The sequence below is a fragment of the Elephantulus edwardii genome, unplaced genomic scaffold (genome assembly GCF_000299155.1).
Source record: "Elephantulus edwardii isolate Elephantulus edwardi_28Jun2011 unplaced genomic scaffold, EleEdw1.0 scaffold00138, whole genome shotgun sequence".
NCBI lineage: Eukaryota > Metazoa > Chordata > Mammalia > Macroscelidea > Macroscelididae > Elephantulus > Elephantulus edwardii.
The window spans coordinates 6932118-6947578 of record NW_006399888.1 but is presented as its reverse complement, the minus strand read 5'-3'; the positions used below and the strand labels follow the sequence as shown (position 1 = coordinate 6947578).

The window sequence follows — 15461 nt, the reverse complement described above, 5'->3', positions numbered from 1 at the left end:
GCAAACGAATCGATGGCACATAACAACAACAACAATAGCCTCTTTCAGGTGGAGGAAACAAACACGAGAAAAAAGGCTTAAAAATTAATAGCTTCAGCATTCATCCACACTGCATGGCTCCAGAAAATCTAAGCCTTGAACCAAAAGTGTTCCCTAAAGTCATATTAAAACTGGATGACGGTTTATGTATTTTAAAAGATCTGCCTTGAGTATTTTTTTTTAAATTTTTTTTGTGTGCGTGTACCGTCAAATCAGATCTGACTGGTACAGGAGGAGATTGTCCCTCCTTCCCCCGCAGAGCATCTGGTGGGTTCGAACCGTGTGCCTCTGGGATTGTAGTTGCAGTTCCTTGCCACTAGGCCACCAGAGCTCCCCTAACCTTGAGTATTTTAAGGTCTATATAAGGTCAAATTGACACCAGCAGCTCAGAGGACAAGAAATGAATATCAAGTGCCATTTAGTTACTGTTAAGAGGGAGGGCAACTCAGAGAAGGAGGTGAGAGTGAGTGCACAACTCAAAGAATGACATTGAAGTCACCAAAGTACGTATGTGAAAATTGTTGAACTTGTGTACTTTGTGCTGTGTATAATCTCAATGACAACAACAAGAGAAATAAAATTCAGAGAAACAAAGTAGTAAGACATGCCTCAAGAGGAAGGGTCGTTTTGCTCTTCTCTCCACACCAGCCTCTTTTTTAAGGATAGTTAATATTTTCAATGGCAGTAGTTTGCTTTGGGAACCATGCATACATCGTGGGAAAATCCTAGGCCACCAAATGACAAGGTTTCCCTGCTGGCGGTTTGCTGGTTAATGTTCACAGCTGACTTTCGTGAGGGAGGAGGCAAAGCCTAATTTGCTGATCTTCATGGTGTCAATTTTTCTCCCATGGCCTGTGTCAAGCCATGAAAGTGGTGACCATGAACAAGGATTTAGGAAGAGATGCAAACAAAGTAGCACTCCTCAAAGCCACCATCCACAACCAGCAGACATCATCACCAGTGCACAGAGAGCACTGTGGTCGTTCAGTGCTGTCAACTATGACACACAGTGACCCTATAAACAGTGGATCTGAGCCCTGCCCTATCCTGTGCCACCCTGACCATCTCGGACATAATCGAGCCTACTGTTAAAGACACTGTGTCAATCCATCTCATTGACAGTATTTCTCTCTGCATCTTTCCAGTCATGATGTCTTTTGCCCAGGACTGGCCCCTCCTCACAGCACTAGAGAGCTGAGAAGGTATTAAATGAATGGTGTTGAGTTTGAAGTACTTTTATCTTTATTTTTAACATGTTTTGTTTAATGTAAGTTTATAGGTGCACTTCTTACTAATGTCTTTCTTTGACAACTGCCTCACAGATCCCCAACAGTTAACAATCAGCGTCAGCTCTCACAAACCAGTGGTTTTTCCATAAAGAATAAAGGAAATAAAATATTTGCTTAAGTAATAATCAAGTACATTCAGATTTGGGAGGCAGTTGTGTGGGTGAAAGTATTGCTCCCTCTTCTAGGAGGCTTTATCCTTCTGTTGTACGTAGGATCACTGTGAACAAGAACTGATTTGATGGCACTTAGAGACATTTTACTAACCAGGCCCAACACTGCTTAGCTTCTGAGATCCAGCATGTTCGGGCGGCTCAGGGCTCCACCACTAACCAAGGGGTCAGTGACTTGAACCCACCAACCACTCCATGGGAGAAAGATGTGATGAGTGGCTTGCACAGAGGTTCTAACCTTGGACTGTCTGCTGCGGGGGCAGGTGTTGAACTCTGTCCTACGGGATTGCTCTCAGTCAGCATCGACTTGAAGGTACAGGGCATGTTGTTTATCAATAGCAAAAACTAAAAAGTGATTGAAAATTTTACATGCTAGATTTAGTTTTCTGAGAAATAGATGTAGGTGTCTTTCTCTGGAAACTAAGGTCTGCCTGATACACGCCATGGTCTTTGCAATCACTTGTTATGCATCAGAGAGTTGGACAATTACTGGGGAGGATAGAAGGAGAATTGATGCCTTTGAGCTGTGGTGCTGGAGAAGAGTATTGAATGTACCTGGACTGCCAAGAAAACAAACAGATTCATCCTAGAGAGGGTTAAACCAGGCTACTCCTTGGAGGCAAGCATTCTGGGACTTCATCTGACATACTTTGGACATGTTGCCAGGAGGGACGGGTCCTTGGAGAGGGACATCATGCTAGGTGGAGTAGAGGGACAGCGCAGGAGGGGAAGACCCTCTATGAGATAGATTGATTCAGTGACTGGGGTAATCGGGATGGGTGTGTCAGAGGCAGTGCGATTGGCACAGGATAGAGCAGGGTTTAGGGCTCTTGTACATAGGGTCGCTATGAGTCACAAACGACTTGACGGCACATAACAACAACTACAACCTCTGACTTATATGTATTCTTGTCTGATAAGCCACTCAAAGGAAAACGATACTTGTTTAGGAAATGACTTATAAAAACAAATTATTTTCAGTTCAATGATGATGATGATGATGATAATAATAATAATAATAATAATAATAAAAAAATACGATATTCCCACCTCAGGATTTTTTAAGAGATTTTGAGAATTCCTTCCTCTACATTTCTCTGTGTCATAAATGCCTAGTCAATCTCATCTTGTGAAGGTTTCTTTGAATTCCCACATAGGCTTCTGTCTTTTCCTCCCCCATATTTTAACAATAATCATAGCATTTTATTTAACTCAAATAAATTGTAAATGTTACAATTAAAACAGACATGGGGGGGGAAAGAAGAATGAACTAGGGAGGAGGGTGGAGAAAACAGTGCAACAATGAATGAATGAAAACCCAAAATCTCTGTAAATGTTCATTAAAACTAATAAAATTTAATAATAATAACAAAATAAATAAATTGTAAATGTTGATTATACATGTCCTTTCAGTTGTAAATGAGTCAATTCAGAGTCATGATTATTCTCAGTGTTTAGGAGTACAGCTGCGCTTTACTGGGTTATTTACTGAGACTTCAGAAACCGATGTAGAGGCTTTTCTTTGGGAGCACTGTGGGGTGGACTGGAACCTTCAACCTTTTGGTTGACAGCCAAGGGCTTAAGTATTTCTATCTTTCAAGGATTCTGGATGACACATTTGAAACCTAATTTAAGCATGTTCTCAATTGGTGCTAACTTAGTAACCACCAGCCACATGCAGCTGTTTACATGTATACTGAAATAAAATGAAAACTCAATTACTCAGTTGTATAGTTGTTGTTGTTGTTGTTAGATTCTGTCAAGTACGACTCATAGCGACCCTGTGAACAACATATCTGAACCTTGTCCTATGCTGTGCCATCCTTACACTACCTGACACACTAGAGTCCACTGCAGTGTCGTGTCAATTCACCTGGTTGAGGGTCTTCCTCTTCTTTACCAATCCTCTATCATCCCAAGAATCATGTTGCTCTCCAAGGAAGAGTTCCTCCTAGCAGTATGCCTGAAGTATGTAAGGCAAAGCCTCATCATCTTTGCCTCCAAAGAGCACTCTGGCTGCACGCTCTCCAAGACATACTGGTTTATTCTTTCGGCCGTCTGTGGCATGTTTTACCAACACCACAGTTCAAAGGTATCAATTCTCCTTCTGTCACCCTTCTTCATTGTCCAGCTCTCAGATGCATAGTAAGTGACTGAAAAGACCATGGTCTGAATCAGGCACATCTTAGTCCTCCAACTGACATCATTACTCCTCAATAATTTGGAAAGGTCCCTAACTGCAGATTTTCACAGTTCAATGCTTCTCCTTATTTCCAGACTGCTGGTACCAACGATGTTAATTGTGGATCCAAATAAGATAAAGTTATTGACAGTTTTCAATCTCTCTCTAGCCATCGTGAGATGTTACCTATCGGTCCAGTGGTAAGAATTTTTATTTTTTTGATCTTGAGATGCAATCCATATTGAAGGCTGCAACAAGTGTTTCAAAGCCTCCTCACTTTCAGCAAGCAAGGTTGTACATTAGCTATATTTAAAATTCTTAATAAGAATAATAGGTATTGCATTGAACAGCTCAGCCAAGGAACATTTCTACCATCACTGAAATTCTATTGAACAGCATTACACTAGAGTACAAGAATTGGGGGGAATGGGAATTATATCTTTTTTTTTTATATTCTCAGTACCTATTTCTGTGTTTGGAATATAGTAGGCACTTATAAATTACTGATTAAATTAACAAAGGAAAAATAATAGCACTATTTACCTAATTACTGCTAGTTAAAAGTAGTCATGATTCCCGGAAGCTACAGCAAGAAGCATAAATATACAGGTTTCTTTTTATTGTGTGCATGCACACACAAACGACATAAGCAAATTTTATTACTTTCAGGATGAGAACACCGACAGGCGTCTTAAGCTCTAACTACAGACTTCATCACTTAAGTGTTAACATCCTATCTGTAATTGTTAATTCTGAAGCATAATATCAATTCTAATTTCTTTTTTTCTAGGTCATCTTGCCTCCATTGTTTAATAAGTGACCCTATGGACTCATTAAATCTTTCAGCATGATATTTATGCATCGCTATTTAATGAGCCTGCCAACACCTTGAATTCTCTGGCTCTCATACCTATTATTTTAGCGGCAAATTTCTCTAATTAACCATATCCTTCATGGAACTCAAAGGATGTCCTAGGAAGGTCACACTAGCCCCTGCTGGCAGACAAGCCCTTTGTCAACATATTAAAAGGTCTTCAATGGGATAACTTGATAATCCTTGGAGAATCTCTCTAGACATTTACATATTCCTACTCAAAACCTTGTCTTTGATTCTTGTTAAAACCTTTTCCAATTTAATTCAAAATAATTCCTCTAACTCTGAAGAAAAAGAACAGGGTCACACACTTTACTAAACTTCCTTTCTGCACTATGACTGACTACCAACTACAACCAGAAAGAAGATGCTTCATTCCCAAGAAGCCCAAGTGTTAATTTCAGAGAGTTCTTTCACATATTGTCAGAACCTTCAGGAAGAGGTAATATAGGTCCTACTAAATATGATTTGGATAAATAAATAGAAGCCACAAAAAGAAATGTGTTACATTTGTAGATACAAGCCTGACTCAAAATCCAATATGTATTCTAACCTCTCAGCTGATGATAATTTAGTATACATCTCTTCAAGGAGGAGAAAAATGCGTAATAGCAGGGAATGAAAGAAGAGAAAGGTTTAAGAGCTGGAACAGGCAGAGAAAGAACAGGAAGACTTCTCAAGGAAGGCAAATCCAAGATCCTGGATTAAACTCAGCAACCGTTCATATGAGCTGGATGGTAAAGCAGTTGAGGAGACAAGAGGGAGGGAGGAAGGGCAAGGCTGGAAGTTGAAGAGCATAGGAAGGTCTTCCCTTAACTCTGCTGATTCATTGAAGGGGGTGCTGATCCTTGGCCCCAGACAGAAACTCATCCATCCTCACATCCCAAGGAAAATACTTGCCTCCATGGTAACCACATATGTTTCAGAGTAGAACTGTGTTCTGTGTGATTTTCCTAAGTCTCTGGAAATATTCTTAACTTGCTTGTACAGGACACAGAGCATCTCAGCATCTTCCTTAACCTCTGCTTCCCTCAGGTATTAAAAGTAGGAGCTTCAGCAAATGTTGGTTTCCTGAATGAGAGTCCTGCATCCCAGCACTGAAAACTCTCTAAGAGATAGTCAGTAGGTGTTCTTCTTCAAGATATTTGTGAACAGCAAGGGGATGTTCTTCCTGTGGTGTTTAGCACCTCTCACTATTGTGATCACTCTGGAAGGGAAATCTCTAGTGGGACTTGACTGTGAGCTTGTGGAGGATGGAGTATCATCAGCACATGAAATGATGTCTGGTCTTTGTATTTGCCTCGTACCCTTTCTAGCTGCTCAAAACACTCTCCTTCCTTCATATATAATCCAGACAGATGAACCCACACTCAGATCATGCACTGGATTATTGTCTGCCTGCCCACAGCAGTGGAAGACAGTGCTGTTACATATCCTGACATTTAGGTCCTAGCATCATGGTGCAGATACCAAGAAACTTGAAGAACGTGTAACATCCAAGTTAGGGTCCTTCTCGCATGACTGTAACAAACAAACAAAACCATGTGCCATAGACTTGGTACTGACTTAATGATCCTCCATGAGGTTTCCGAAGCCATAAATCTTTATGAGAGAAGATGCCCTTCTTTCTTCTACTGGGCAGCAGGTAGATTCACAGTGCAGACATTTCAGTTAGCAGTCCAATACTTCATGAACTAGGGCTGCTGTAAAGACTTTCATAAAGTACACTTATCTTTTTGAAGATCAGTTTCCTTTAACTTACAATAGTATGGATAAGATGATAAAGCCCGTGATGGTAATTGGCATTATAGCTAAGTGCTCAATAACTGTTAGTTGTTATTGTTTTCGTTATCATTTAAGGGAAATAAAAGATCCTTCTGTAGTCTTAAACTGCTCTCTGTTTTTTATTAAGCACGGTGGAACTTTAGATAAACTTTTATAGACAAAGATAGTGAATCTTCATCTCACATAGTTTGGGTATACTGTCAGGAGATTTCAGTTCTCGGAAAAAAGATATAATGCTGGGAAAAGTGGAGGGTCAGAGAAAGAGAAGGAGACGAGAGCCTCAACAAGAAGGATTGACCCAGTGATGGCAATAGTGGGTTTGAGCACATCACAGATGTTGAGTGTGGTGCAGAGTAAGGGTCCGAGCTGCCATTCAGAGGGTTGCTATGAGTTGTAGTCGACTCAAAGACCATTAACAAAAACAATCTTGGAAAATGATGTATAGAATAAGGTTAGCACTTACTATTTGGGACAAATTGGTAATTTTTAAAAGGGTATTCAATAATTTGAGACATTTTTCTATAATTCTTAACAAAAAAGTTCATACATACCTAAAATGAGTGAACATTCTTTCCCATTTCTTTTCAGTCTTTCTCTATACTGATCTATTGTTGTTTGTTGTTATGTGCCGTCGAGTCGTTTGAGACTCACAGCGACCCTATGTACAACAGCCCTAAACCGTGCTCTATCCTGTGCCAATCGCATTGCCTCTGACACACCCATCCCGATTACCCCAGTCACTGAATCAATCCACCTCATAGAGGGTCTTCCCCTCCTGCACTGTCCCTCTACTCTACCCAGCATGATGTCCCTCTCCAAAGACCTGTCTCTCTTTGCAACATGTCCAAAGTATGTCAGATGAAGCCCCAGAATCCTTGCCTCCAAGGAGTAGCCTGTTTTAACCCTCTCTAGGATGAATCTGTTTGTTTTCTTGGCAGCCCATGGTACATTCAGTACTCTTCTCCAGCACCACAGCTCAAGGGCCTCAATTCTCCTTGTATCCTCCCTAGTCATTGTCCAACTCTCTGATGCATAACAAGTGATTGCAAAGACCATGGCCTGTATCAGGCACACCTTAGTCTCCAGAGAGACACCATTGTTCTTTACTGACCTATAGCTAGTAAAATTAGAAGTTGCCAGGCTAACAGACCTGATCTCTTAATTTTCAACTGATAGGAGATATACTTTTCATCAATAAAGCTTCATTTCTAAATTTTTTCATAAATGTAAAATTTCAATTTATGTCTAGAGTATTCTTGGTAGACATTTTTAAAAATCAGCTTTTTTCCCTGACAAATATGTATATATTTAGTATTATTTTTTTCTAATTTTAGCTATAATATATGAATTGAGACTTGTATGGAGAAAGCAAACAACTGAGAGACACTTGAAAAAAATATTCAATGGGTCAAAAACCTTATTATTCATATATTTCTAGAAAAGAAATACTTATTTTAAATGTGAAATAGTTGACATTTTCCTGTGTTAGCCATGAGGGCTGTTTTTCCACAAGAAGTATGAAATTGGTCTATTTTTATGTCACCTTTTAGACATGGGAAGCTAAAAGCCACATGATTAAAGAATTTTTAATATCCAAGTATTGTGGGAATATTTGTCTTTCAAAAATAAATATTTTTGCTAAACGGGGAGCTCGACTGGCATTCTGAGGGAAATATAAGCAATAAACAAGGTATGACAAGACTCACAGAGCACAGACACAAAAATATAGCATTTACATTTCTATTGCACTGGGCTGCAAAACAAAACCTAAATATATGTTCTGGGCACCGGGGTCACGGTCTTTCCTTAGAGAATTCAATATTCTAAGAACGCTATTGAAAGTTCACACTGCTCCCCAAAGTATCAGGACAGAAGTAAGTGCAACAAAACATCCAAAGATGCTTATAATAGGTAACTTATGAAATAGTCTTATTTATAGCCTAATGAAGAAGATGTAATTAAGGTCTCCCTGATGGCTTCCTGCAAAGGCCGGAAATGGATGTTGTGTGGCCCTCCTTTGTTTCGACCTTCACATGGGGGCTTTATTGCAAGGTTACTGCAGGAACAAAGTCATCACCATGGGAGGACATGGGCAGAATGTGTGGCTAGGTGGTGACTTTGCTCCCAAATGTCATCCTGCCTGCCCCACCTCTCCCCTCTCCATTGTCATTACTAGAAAATAAAAGGCATCTAATGATTGGGGTCATTATTAGCTTAAAATACAATAAAGAACTATGAAGGTAGCTTAAAGTTTAGTCTTCTAGGTACATGGGCCAAGACAGGAATGTATTCAGTGCCTGCAAGTAAAACCGTGGCTCACTGACGCGCATAAGCAGAGGCATCCCCTGGCACTTGCTAGAAATGCAGAGTTTCAGGGCTCCCCTAGATCTGCTAAACCAGCAAGGCTGGCCCAGGTCACTTAAAGGCTTGCTGAGATTTACAAAGCACTGAACTAGGGCAGACTTTTAGGAGACAATTGTTAGACCAAGAACTTAATCCTCATTTTCTGTTGTTGTTTTCAATAATCCTTTGACATGAATATAAACAAACGGTATTGCATCACAGATCAACAAATGTTTGAAAGAAAACAAAAACCCTAAAACATAGTAAGTCTCCTTATAGAACTCTATTTTCATTACATCAGAATGTAAGTTTCCTTTCCCTACAGTCACAAGAAGGCATCTTTTCTCCCAGAAATGTACACTCACAGGAATGACTTAGCCTAGTTTCTGTGTTAGCTGAAGGAATATGATAGATTTAAGAGTATGACAGAGGTAGGGATGGAATCCATCTGCTTCTGACAATCTGAAAACTTCTCTAATTTGAAGTTGGACTTTGGTGCAACCAATGATCCTAATGTAAGTGTCCCTATTAGTGAGTGATTTTTAAGAAATCATTAGTCTATAGGATCAGGAAAATAATGAATTGTCCCCTTAACTCAACATAGATAGAGAAATAAAGTGAATTTCACTAGATCTTTAAGGTTCAGTGTGACAAACTGAGCAAAGTAGAAGAAGAAGAATCCCCGAGAGTTAATTTAATCCCTCTGGTTTTAAAGATTATAGGAGCAAAGGAAAACAGTGCAATGAGAAATAGGAATGGAACACACATTTCAAAAATAGGATTGAATAGTTTGTGCATAAGAGAGAAAGACCAAGGCCAAAAAGGAGGACAATTTGACAAAGAGAGAAACAAAGAGAAGAAAGACAATACGGAAGAATGGAATTTGTGTCAGGAAGGGGCTGCACAATGATGAAGAAACAAAGACAGACAAAGACATGAAAGAATGAGGAGGGTATGTTGAATGTGGCTAGAAATTACAGCAGGAAAAAAAGACGACAGTGTGGGGCGAGAAAGAGAAGGTACAGAACAAAGGAACAAGACCATGGTGCCTGAAACCGGATGGCCACACACCAACCTTCTCTCAAAAGCGACCCCTCCCATCCAGTCCTACCTGGCTGGAAGGACGGTAGTCACAACTTGAGGGCTTGAGGACTGGGGGGAGTAATGTTGGGGGAAACAGAGGGATCCTCATGGCAAGTTTCCGACAAGAATGAGGAGGAACCGTCCCCCTGTGTGGGAAAAAAAGGGAGGCTGTCATTTTTGTGGCACTGGCATCGATATCTAAGTCACCTGGTGTTTCAAATATTTTGAGAGCTCTCTTGGACTGCGTTCTAGAATAGAGATTCAAAACCTTACACAGCTTGGTGTGGCTTCTGGCTGCCTGAAATTGCAGAGAAAATGACAATTGAGTACTCCTTCATTTTTCTCTACCTTCTGTAGACTTTAAATGCTAAGTGTGACCACAGACCACAATAATCACTTTTGGAAACTCCTCTATGAAATCTCACTTCTTGTTGTTATAAGCTTTCGAGTCTACTTTATGAACAATAGATCAGAACTGTGCCCTAGCCTGTGCCATCTCAGGATCTCTGATACACTTGAGCATGTTGTTACAGTCCCTGTGTCCATTCATCTTGCTGAAGGTCTTCTTCTCTTATGCTAAACCTCCATCCTTTCCATCACGATGCCTTTTCCAAGGACTGTCCTCTCCTAACAACACGCCCAAAATATGTGAGACAAGGCTTCAATCATCCTTGCCTCCTTGGACTATCAAGAAACTTTATAAAAGATGATATTCAATCAATTGACCTAGCAGTTTGTTCAGTCGAACACCACCACTTCATGAGTCTGGGATTAATGGTTATCTCTTTCTCCCCCTAAAAGAAAAACGTTTTCAGACACAACATAAGTTTTGCCAACCTCTCTATAAATCAGGTGCTGCTCATGGGTGCTTAGATATCAATGAACATTAATGAACCAAAGAGAGAAAAAAATCCCTGCCTTGGTGGAACTTACATGCTAAAGCAGAGAAATGAACATGAAACAAAATACTTAAGAGGTAAATTACTATCAGAAGAATGGTCAATCTTCTGTGTTATTTACTGCCTCTGAAAACCCACTGAAGGCTCAGCTATGAGTTGGTTCTGACTCAATGGCGCACAACAACAACCACAACCACAGTCACCCTTTTGAACTGAGTCAAATTGCCCATATGGTTTGCAAGGCTGTAAAACGTCACTAAAATGCACTGCCATATCTTTCTCTCATGAGGTGGCTGGAGAGCTCAAACCGCTGACCTATGGGTTAGCACAGAAGTGCTTAACCAGGGCTCCTTATCCTAGGACAGAAGATGACATAAACAGAAGGTAGAGCAGAACAGACAGATGGGATAGTGGTGAAGAAAGTTTGCAAATTTAAACAAAGTGACCATGGAAGGCTACACTGTAAAGAAAGGATTGAGCAAAAAAGTTGAAAGACCTAAGTGAGTTGTCCAACAGACACCCACGAGAGGGCATTCAGAGCAGAAGAAACAGTCCAGGTGGAGGCTCGAGGTAGAACTGGCTTGACTCTTTTTGTTGACCAGCAAGGAGCCCAGATTGCCTCAGCAATGCCAAGGTAATGAGAGAGTAGGACAGCGATGCAGTAAAACAGGATTAGATTGTGTGAGACCTTTGTTACGACATGACTTTTATTCGGAGGGTGATGGGAAACTACTGAACAGAGAAGCAATGGGGTTTGTGATGGAAAATGATTCCTCTGGTGGCTGTGCTTTGGCAAGGTTACAAATTGACACAGAAGCAGGGAAGACCAGCCACGATACTTAGAAACTGAGGTGAGAGCGCTGATAGCTTTGATCAAAGTGGCAGCACAGAAGTTGGTACTTTCACAATTACAAAGATGTTTTATGTTCTTTTCAAATCTTTGGGTCTTCTGGGTCAACCTAAAAATAATAATCTAAAGAATCTCAAAGGTTGTTTTGTATTTATGAAGATTAAGATATTTGAGACTCATTAGCAGATATACACTATCTGAACAAGTGGTGAGAATTTGCCTCTTGACTCCATACCCTCTATCCAATACACCTGTTACTATACTCCCACATTTTCTCATTCTTAGAAAAAAGTATCAGAAAGAAAATTAATGTGATACAGAAATGTGGAAGAAATGAGTAATATTTAGGTGAACCTGTTCTTCTGTTGTTGTTATATGCTCCTGAGTCGACAATGACCCACAGTGACCTTATGAATAAAAGCTTTGAACTTTGCCTATCTTGAACCAACCTTGCAGTCTCCCCACTCTCACAGTCACTGTGTCACTCTATCTCATCCAGGATCTTCCTCTTCTGTTCTGACCCTCTAACCTTCTGAGCACCAGTCATATACCTTACAGAGGCTGAAAAGATACTAGAAATGAATGAAGCTAGTTGAGGATACCATGCAGTTTAAAGAAAAGCCTTCTCTTAACTCCAACAATTTATTTATGTTTGTCTCTGTGACTATATAATTTAATTTTGTAAGAAAATGTAATATATAGATTTTTAAAAGATAAGGCATTTGAGGTTTGTTTTTTTTTTTTAAAAAAAGGAGAACAGTGTTATTAGTGACTTTAATGGTTCAGCTTGGTCAGGCAGAACTACATTGTCCAGAATTCATTTTCTACATGCTTCAGGGGTTGGGACATTCTAAGTGGGATTCTTTTGAGAGTTGAACCACAGGTTATTGTCCAAATAGAACAAGGAAGCACCGCATGGTTTAAAATCAGGAAGAATTTGTGCCAGAGATGTAGCCTTTCCCCATGCTTATTCAAACTGTATGCTGAGAAAATAACATGTGAATTCAGACTCTATGAAGAAGAATGTAATAGCAGGATCAGAGGAAGTTCCATCAACAAGCTATGTTAGGCAGATGACACAACCTTGCTTGAGGAAAGTGAGAAGGACCTGAAGCACTTCTACAGAAGATCAAAAACTTTAATATGGATTATATCTCAATATCAAGAAAACAAACTGGGTCAATAGGCAACATCATGATAGACGGAGAAAGGATTGAAACTGTCAATGATTTCATCTAGCTTGGGCCAACAGTCAACACCCTTGGTATCAGGCATCAGCAGATAAGGAGATGTATTGCTTTGAGCAAGTCCACTGTCAGGGACCTCTCCAAAATACTGAAGAGCAATAATGTAAATACGAAGACTAAGGTTCACCTGACACAGGCCATGATCTTTTCAATAACTTGCTGTGCATCTGAGAGATGGACAATGAATAAGGATGACAAAAGAACTGCCTTTGAGCTGTGGTGTTGGAGAAGAGTACTGGATATCCCAAGGACAGCCAAAGAACCCAAACAGGTATGTCTTAGAAAAGGTGCAGCCAGAATGCTCCTTAGAGGCAAGGATGGAAATGATTCATTTCTTATTCTTTGGACATTTACTAGAAAAGGTTATTCCTTGGAAAGGGATTATCATCCTTGGAAAGATGGAAGGTCAGTGAAAGACCACCAATGAGATAGACTGACATGGTGAACACACCAATGGGATCAAGTGTATCAAAGACGGTGAGGATGGCACAAGATAGAGAAGGATTCAGATCTGTTTTTCAGAGGGTTGCTATGAGTCAACATACTTGATGGCACCCAAAAACAACAGTTTGTATCATTTTAATTTACTTTCATTCTTAATTAAGTTGGTTAACTTTGTCTTTGAAATTCTATTAGATGTAATTCTACCTCTTGACTTTTCAGGTAATATTCCATTTAGGCCTTTATGACTCAATCTCATTCTACTGGACCAATATTAAAGAAAACCTTAAGGTTTTCTGCTTATGAGTTCTGATTAAAAGTTTCCACTTGCAAGTTCAACATAAAATTTGAGGCTTTTATAATAACAGAATCATGGTCCAGAGCAATAAAGGGTAGTGCTAATATTTATTTGTTGCACACGCATATTTAGTTTATCAGAGTATAGTAGCAAATAAAATATGAAGATTACCCTTTGAGAACGCCTTCACAATTTATGAAGAAGCATTATAGCTTTGCTCCTTGCTCTTTTTTTCACCCAAGACACAGTAAAACAAAAGTTTGTAACAGTTTATGAAACTTTTGGAAGTCTTTTGATCTGTCCAAATCAAACTTCTTTGCAGCAAATTTGAACAGAAAGAATCCAGAGTTAAACATATCCAAGGAAATACTTATTTAAATTGTTATCTTGGAGATTTAAAAGAAACCAAGAAAGTAAAGTTGGAAGTCTTATGGATACATTTCAAAACTAATTAGACACACAAAGGAATTGAAAATTCTGTTTCTACTTCTAACATTGTGGTAACACCTACTGTCCCCTCTTTTCCTCCTGACACATAAAGTTCCCTCTTGTCCTCAACTGGAAACTCAAACTAACATCCTCGACTTTCACATAATATTTGTTTATTGGGACTCTTTAACTCTGCACAGGAAATATACTGGGTATATAGCTCTATGTCTATTAAAATCAATCAGAAAACAATTTTCAAAGGTAAATTACTGGAGGAAATTAACTTCTTTAGGTAAGTTTTTACCCTGGTTCAAAATAGAACTTTGTTAAAGGACTTCCTAAACCATGTTATATAACACTTAAAAACCAGAATTCACTGATTTATGCCTACTTTTATAAATGGTAATAGAGTCAAGGTAGCTGATCAGAACAAGGAGGGTTACTGATTCTGAGCTCCTCAGTAAGTGCTGAAAGGAAGCTGACCACCTTTCAATGACATTGAAAAAGTATATCCCTGCAAAAGAGATTGGTCTGTATTTAAAAACTGAGCTCCAGTTCTAATACTATATTCTTCTACTGCTTATTGCACCTGAATATAGGCTGTTGTTGTGTGTCATCAAGTAGGAATCAACAATATCTAACCCTTAAAAAAAGCAAAACCCAAAAATAAAAAACCTGTGAACATAATAAAGACAAAATGGCTTATAATTGCTCAAGCCAATTTGGTTGTAATCAACTGTCATTCATTTATATCTCCACCTTTATTCTGCGATGCCAAATTAAGTTAGAAACCAATACATAGTTGGCCCTGCAGTAGGTTCATAGAGGTTGTAAATCTCACAAGATGAGATTGCCCATATTTCTCCTGTTGAGCAGTTGATAGATTCAACCCACCTGCCTTGGGGTTGGCAGTTTAACTCCTTACCACTAGGCCACCTGAGCTCCAAATCGCCACAGGAGGAATACCTTTCTGAAGTCTCCAACATCTAAGGGACTCACTACTTTCATTGCCAGAGTTTATTGACAAAAGTTATTGAAATTCAAGTTGATACTTCCAAATTCCAACCCAAAATTCAATAGTGCCTTTTAAACAAGAAAATAGTGTATTAAACCCAAAATATAAATTTTCTATCCTTTTCCTAAAATACCTTGCTGTTGTATGTTCCTCTGAGTCAGAACCAACCCATAGCTGACCCTCTGGCAGATTTTCAGCTGCAATTAATTGCACAATAGGAGATTTCCCACCTTTCTCCAGCAGATAAGCTGATGGATTCAAACCATGTACCGTTGGGATTGTAGTGCAGCTTATTACTGCTAGGTCACCAGAGTTCCCTCTGCAATACCTTAGCAATATACAAATCCTCATTACAAAATCTAATAATCACTTGTTCAAGACTTACGTGCAATTAACTGGATAGTTGTTTCCACATTTCCAGTGATTCCAAGCCCTCATTATTGCCAGGAGTTCCACATCAAAGCACATATTTCACTGTAATAGATCTTGTAGTAGTGCTTTCTTTAGTATTTTTGTG

At 39.3% G+C, this 15461-nt stretch overlaps 1 protein-coding gene across 2 annotated transcripts in view; it reads right to left on the bottom strand.

Moving 5' to 3' along the window:
- Positions 1-15461, bottom strand: part of PLCB1 (phospholipase C, beta 1 (phosphoinositide-specific)) — a 920819-nt gene that overhangs the window by 84062 nt on the left and 821296 nt on the right. The window contains exon 32 of one of the 2 annotated variants that reach the window (XM_006894240.1): positions 9794-9911. The exons of the other annotated variant lie outside the window; for it this stretch is intronic. Within the exon in view, the coding sequence (XP_006894302.1) occupies positions 9813-9911 (99 nt within the window). The 3' untranslated portion in view covers positions 9794-9812. The remainder of the gene's footprint in view (positions 1-9793; positions 9912-15461) is intronic. 2 annotated transcript variants of the gene reach the window in all.